Source organism: Lemur catta, chromosome 3 (assembly GCF_020740605.2).
Source record: "Lemur catta isolate mLemCat1 chromosome 3, mLemCat1.pri, whole genome shotgun sequence".
Taxonomy (NCBI): domain Eukaryota; kingdom Metazoa; phylum Chordata; class Mammalia; order Primates; family Lemuridae; genus Lemur; species Lemur catta.
In genome coordinates, this window is record NC_059130.1 from 16,742,074 (window position 1) to 16,748,625 (window position 6,552).

Genomic DNA, 6,552 nt, shown 5'->3' on the forward strand with positions numbered 1-6,552 from the left:
GAAGCTCACTTGAGCCCCTTAGAAGGATGCTGATCCAATTCATGAGGGTGGAGCCTTTTATGACTAATCACTTCCCAAAGTCTCCACCTCTTAATACTATCACATTGGGTATTAAGTTCCAATATAAGAATTTTGGGAAGACACCAACATTAAGACCATGGCACTAGATGAAGGAAACAGCATTACCTGAACTACTGTTCTAGCCCCCAATTTCAGATCTTTTTATTTTATTTCCTTCATAACGCAAGTGTAATCTTTCTAAAACATGCCCTTTTCCTGAGTTCCCATCACCTATAATAGGATAAAGTCTAAATTTTTAACATGGCTTATAAGGTACTTTATTCTTCACAGTCTATCTCCTACTTCTTAGCAATGTCCCCTGCCTCATTGTCTCTTACACATATTCATATGCAGAGAGTTCTTTGCTCTTCTCTAAACTAAACCAGTTGTACTCCATTCTCTTAATGCTTTTTTATTTCCTTGCTAGATACCCTTCTCTCCTGGGTCCCCTTGGGTGACAACTCCTATTTTCAAGATCCTGTTCAAATGCACTTAACAAAAGGATACCCTCATCTTATTGTATATGGCCAGTTGGTAGCCATGTTAGTTAGGGTGACTGAACTTATCTTGTAAATTGCCAAAACTTCCTATAAACCTTATATGTCATTGATTTGTTAGTCTGTCTCTTGTGTACTCCTCCTTTTTACTAATTGTTTTCATAATTGTAGCATCTCATTTTACCTTACATCTTCAGAACTGCTTTTATCTTACTTTGGTAGTCTAATTTACCAATTAAATATTCATTTTTCAATCTTGTCTTTAACCCTCAATCAAGCTTTTCCTGCACCTGGTTGGATCTACTTTTCAATATTGATGATAGCATATATGGAGAGATGTGTCAGGTATTAGGTATTAGGATCAATTAAAACTTATTGGTTTTCACAGAGAAAAACTGTTCAATGATTTTAATTATTTTAATACTGTTAGGAGTGGGATCTTACTCATCTTTGTGTTCACAATGCTTAGTACCGTGCCTGGAATGTAATAAGCACATAGTATGTTTGTTGAACTTACAATAATCAGTTTTCCTTGCTAAGGAAAGAAGGAATTAAGTGTTCTGTGGATTTGAATTAACAAAAAAATAAATAAATAAAAGTAACCACCATTGTGAATTACCATTGGTTATATTAATTATTTGTTCAGAGTTCATAAAGATGGCTTATGAACTTAAAGGTGGCTGTTAGCACAAATTTGTATCCTAAGCAATAGGTGTATATATGAAATTCACATGAACTTGCTAAAACATTGTCTCATACAGGTTCACTATTATGAAGATGGCAATGTTCAGTTGGTTAGTCATAAAGATGTACAGGATTCACTAACTGTTTCGGTGAGTATGGAATTTAATGTCTGTCTGACTTGTGTCTTGTTTTTCTTAAAAAAAATCCATTTTGAGCCTGAGCACTGATTCTGCCAGTAGAAATTCAGTTTGCTTTCAATGCTTTGATTTTGGCAGCCTCTATTAGTCCCTCTTACTACCCAACCAGCTGTATTAGTTCACAGTCTGACTCAAAATAGAGATTATGGCTTTAGTGAAACTTCTCGCTTTCTCCCAATTATAAAATTTGCTCAAGGACAGCAGTAAATACTAGAATCAATAAATTCCAGAAGCAAGGAAAGTTTGCCAAACTAAATCCTAATAGGATTGCATTTATATCATTAAAGAAACAACATCTTTAGGAGTATTCAATTAGAAAGTTTTATGTTCTATACCTTGAAAGAAGAGACAAAATTTCTTTTTATTCTTTCTTTCATAGTATCATTATTTCTTTACAGTCTTAGAAGTTATTGAGTACTCCTAAAGAGCTTTTGGTTATGTGTGTTATATCTATCAAAATTCACTTTCTTAAAAATTAAAAATGAGGCTAGGCACAGTGGCTCATGCCTGTAATCTTAGCACTTTGGGAGACTTAGGCGGCAGGATCCTTTGAGGAGTTCATGACCAGCCTGGGCAACATAGGAGACCCGATTTCTACCAAAAAAATAGAAAATTAGCTGGGTGTGGTGGCACATGCCTATAGTCCCAACTACTTGGGAGGCTAAGGGGGGAAGATCACTTGAGCCCAGTAGGTTGAGATTGCAGTGAGCTATAATGATGCCACTGTACTCTAGCCCAGGCCAACAGTGAGACCTTGTCTCAAAAAGTAAATAAATAAAACTGAGAAGTGTTAAAAATATTAATTCAAAATAATGAAAATAAACTCATTACTTGTTAACGTAGGTAACATTTTTATGAGTAACTATATTTTCCAAAGAACAGCAAAAATTTAGAGGAATGGCATTAATTTATGTCTTCTCAAATTGCGTAATGCCTGGCTTAATACAAGACAGCAGGATTCTCATATCTGCCTCATACATTGCGTTAGCCCTCAAAGTGATAAAGTCATGACATGTCGTGTAGCCTCCAGGAAACTGCATTGTACAAGCATTACAGAGTGAGAGTGAAATGGGCAAATAACTTTGTCTTAGTACTATTATAAAAATGGACAATAGTTTTGACTTCTTCACAGTCTGTCTTGTGACTGCTGCTCTAGTCATTAAATCTTACCTTCTTCTGTTTAATTCTGTTATACTTAATGGTGAGAGGAAGAGAGGGATTCATTTTGTACCTGAATCATGTATTAAATAATACAAAATGTGATTGTCTGCTTTAACATCGTAAGTGGCAAATAAAGAAGGATACGAGCTTACGTATATGACTGATATATCTGAGGGCATTGGTTCATATCATTTTAAATGAGAAATATTTTCAAGGAATCAAGATTTGAAGACTTGATGATGTCTTTTCAGCATATTGTGGTAAAGTGGAAAGAGCATGGGTTTTTTTGGTGAAGATCTAGATTCAGATCCCATATTTATCATTCAAAAGCTATATAATTTTGGTCAAGTCACTTAAGAGAGTTCTGTTTTCTCTTCTGCAAAATGGAGGTGATGATTACAATATAGCTATTTCACAGGGTTGTTGTGGGAATCAAAGCAGGTAACGTGCATGGGAACACTTGGTAAACCAGAAATTGTTATACAAATGTTAAAGATGGATTTACTTTTCAGTGTCTTTTTATTGACTGGTTATACATTTTAAAAAATTCTTATTTTCCCCTTTTCCTTCCTCCATTAGAATGAAGTCCAAACTGCCAAGGAGTTTATTAAAATTATAGAGAATGCAGAAAATGAATATCAGGTAAGATTTGGAACTAATTTTTCTAGTTCTACCATCTTATTTTGCTATTAACATAGTTTGTTAGACCTGTGTCCTTTAATGTAAATCTATATACTGTTCAGTGCTACTAAGTGTGGAGACTTTGCAGCAACTTGGCATTCTGCTTACAGTCAGGTTTCGGGATTGCAAAGGACCATAGCTCAAATTTTAGAAATAATAAAGGTGAGCTTCTTGACCCACTTCAGAGATTGGAGAGGAGCTCGCTAGAAATATATCCCATCTCTCCTTCATAGGGGACTCAGGCATATCCATTGACTATAGCATTACTTAGCTATTCACAACCAATCCCATTTCTGTTCGAGCAACTCATTTTCAATTATCTATTGCAGACAGCAATTAGTGAAAACTATCAAACAATGTCAGATACCACATTCAAGGCTTTGCGCCGGCAGCTTCCAGTTACCCGCACCAAAATCGACTGGAACAAGATACTCAGCTACAAGATTGGCAAAGAAATGCAGAATGCTTAAAGGCTGAATGTAGGATTCTTCAGTATGTGGAAAGAAAAGGATTCAACGTGTGGTCATATAAATAAGTGATTTATAAACAAGAGTGATATTTTGCTAGGGCTTTCAAAGTTAATAGGTTTTCTAGCCTCATGGAATACTGTTGAACCTATAGCATTGTCTTGATTCTTTTGTGTTCCCTGCCTTGTAATTTTCTGTTATCACTATATCTACTTGTAAATTTTTTTTTGTTAATTTTGCTACATTTAATGTTGGAGACAGAGATCTATCCTGGAGTCATTTTACTGTTTAGAAAATTTTCCTAGCCATGAAGCCCTGTTATTGATTTAGATAAAGCAATATGTTCAGTACTTTTCTACCCCTATCCTTCAAAGAACTTCTGGTACTTCAGTGGTTTTTACTTACCCACCAACAGCAGTTAAAGAGGCTATGCTATATTAACTATACCTAAATGGAAGACACATTCATCCTTCTCCCTCCAACTGCTTTGATCATCATTTATTAGCGTCTTATAACTGTAGTTTTCCAAAGTTTGGATTGGGACTTTTCAGGTCCCTTTGTTGGATGTCGGGTTGGGGGGCGGGGAGGAAGTTTTCTGGAAATTCCATTATAGCCGGCTTCTCTGGGGAACTTGTTTTTAAATCCAAAGACTTGAACCACATTCCCTGCACATGAACATGTTTGCTTTCTTCCCTTCCCTCATTGTCTTCTTCCCATTTAGTACCATTGTAGTTATAGACATCTGCATTTTTAGAAGAGTTTTACCCATTTATTTTTTTTAAACATTTAAGAACTACTAACATACTGTGGATATAGTAGAGTATAAAACTTGAAAAATGCAGATGTTGAAGGAATAAGTATCTTGTGCTTTAATACTTTGTGGCAGGATTGTGCTATAAGCAAATGAATCAAACAACTATGTAAATCACAAACAAAAACTAAAAATGAACCAAAGTGAAAAGGATAACTTCCAGGCAGTATCTTTCTATTGTAACCTGTTATTTAAGGGAATACTAGTGATTTCTTCTAAATAGATGTAAAACTTGTTCCAAATTACTCTTCCTCAGTCCTGCCTGCCAAGAACTCAAGTGTAACTGTGATATAGCAACCTTCCCAGGTATATTGGCAGGTATGTGTGTGATCTCAGAATACACAGGTGACATAGATATGATATGACAGCTGGTAATGGTGGATTCATTTACATTGTTTACACTCTATGACCAGACCTTAAGGGAAGGTCAGTTTTTTAAAAAACCAAGTAGTGTCTTCTTACCTATCTCCAAATACATGTCAAAAAAGAAGGGTGTTTCTGCTTAAACTTTGTTTTTGCTCAGTAATACAGTCAAGCAAGAGTTTGTTTCCAAGTGATCCATTGAGCTGTATAAGCATTTTTGTTTATTTCAAATAAAATATATTTGTATTATTTGTCATTCATACTATCCATCCATACCACACTATCTTCTGTATCAGGTAGTCTAATAGAAATATACCTGTTTTGTTCTAAAATTGTCTGAGTCTCTCCTTTTGGTTCATCTCTTCAGCCTTTGTTCCCAAGGTAAGATATTCAACTGTATTTGATCTTATTTGTTGAGAATGTTTACGGTTTCTGAAATTGGTTCCTATCTTCACCTAATATAGACTCAGTGAACATCCAGAGATTTGCAAAGAACAGCTTTTTTTTTTTTAAGGGGAAAGCAATGTCTCTGTGGATCATATTGCTCTTTACTCACAGGCTACCAGTGTTTCAAAGGTTTTGTTTTCTTAATGTCAAAAAGAAAAATCTAGTCATCTTCTCTACCTATCATTCAGAAAGCAAGGTCACTAGGCAGAAAGTAGAAATGAAAGAATCCCTGCACCTTGAACTTGGTAATATTTCATATTGGCTTAACTCTAAATGCTGCTTTCCTCTCTTTAGCTGGCTTAGCTACAGACTTGTGGGAAAGGCTTTTATCCTGGTTCACCACGGAGAACCAGAGGGAGTTTGTGTGCTTCACCATCCAAGGCCAGTTCAAACTCCTGTTCAAGGACATTTAGCTGTCCTCATTCTACTTGTGATACAAATAGATTCAAACATTCTTGCCTTTAACTTATTAACTCTGTCATCCTGACCCCAGACTATCCCTTTATTTCCTTAGTTCAGACACACTTTTTTTTAAAACTCTTAATCTCATGACTATCTAAATCCCTTGGTTACTTGTATAGTTGGGTAGAAGTCAACCCTCCTTGCCAAGTCCTGCAGAGACCCTAACTTCTTAACCTCCCTCAGCAGAATATTTGCTTGAATTGTGTCTATTGTATCACATGCTGCTGAAATCAGCCTGTGGTATCCAAGGTTTCCCAGCCAGATGGGATAGGAGTTGACTCATCTGAGCCTCAATGGTTGGCCTTCTGTTGGTTGCCTAGTTCCAGTGCCTGTTCTCTATTTTATAATCTAGAACTTTGATGCTGGACCCATCTAGGTTCATGAGTTATTTGGCAAACCTTGGTACAGTCTCTCCACACTCAAAAAAGATTGATAAATATCTGAATGCCAATTTACAAATTTACAATTTTATATGGAACTATCAAGTGAACCAGATTCTCATGTTTTTCAGCTACCTACTATGTGGAAAATCAAAGAAAGGAAAGTTGGTAAATATAGGACAAAACTGGTTGGTTCTATAGTTTAAGTTGAGCTAACTTAAAATTCTCCTTTGAATAGTTAGGGTATATATAAGTATACAGAGTCAGTATAAGCCCTTTGAGGGCAGAAACCAATCTCACACCTCTTCAAATCCAAGGTATCAAAAAGCATTCTGTTATGTG

General features: G+C 35.7%; 1 protein-coding gene across 1 annotated transcript in view; it reads left to right on the forward strand.

Moving 5' to 3' along the window:
* The window catches only part of CAPZA1 (capping actin protein of muscle Z-line subunit alpha 1), a 47,564-nt gene extending 42,311 nt beyond the window's left edge, over positions 1–5,253 (forward strand). The window contains exons 8-10 of the mRNA XM_045546816.1: positions 1,319–1,390; positions 3,179–3,241; positions 3,610–5,253. Coding sequence (XP_045402772.1) covers positions 1,319–1,390; positions 3,179–3,241; positions 3,610–3,750 — 276 coding nt within the window. The 3' untranslated portion in view covers positions 3,751–5,253. The remainder of the gene's footprint in view (positions 1–1,318; positions 1,391–3,178; positions 3,242–3,609) is intronic.
* The last annotated feature ends 1,299 nt before the right edge of the window (positions 5,254–6,552 follow it).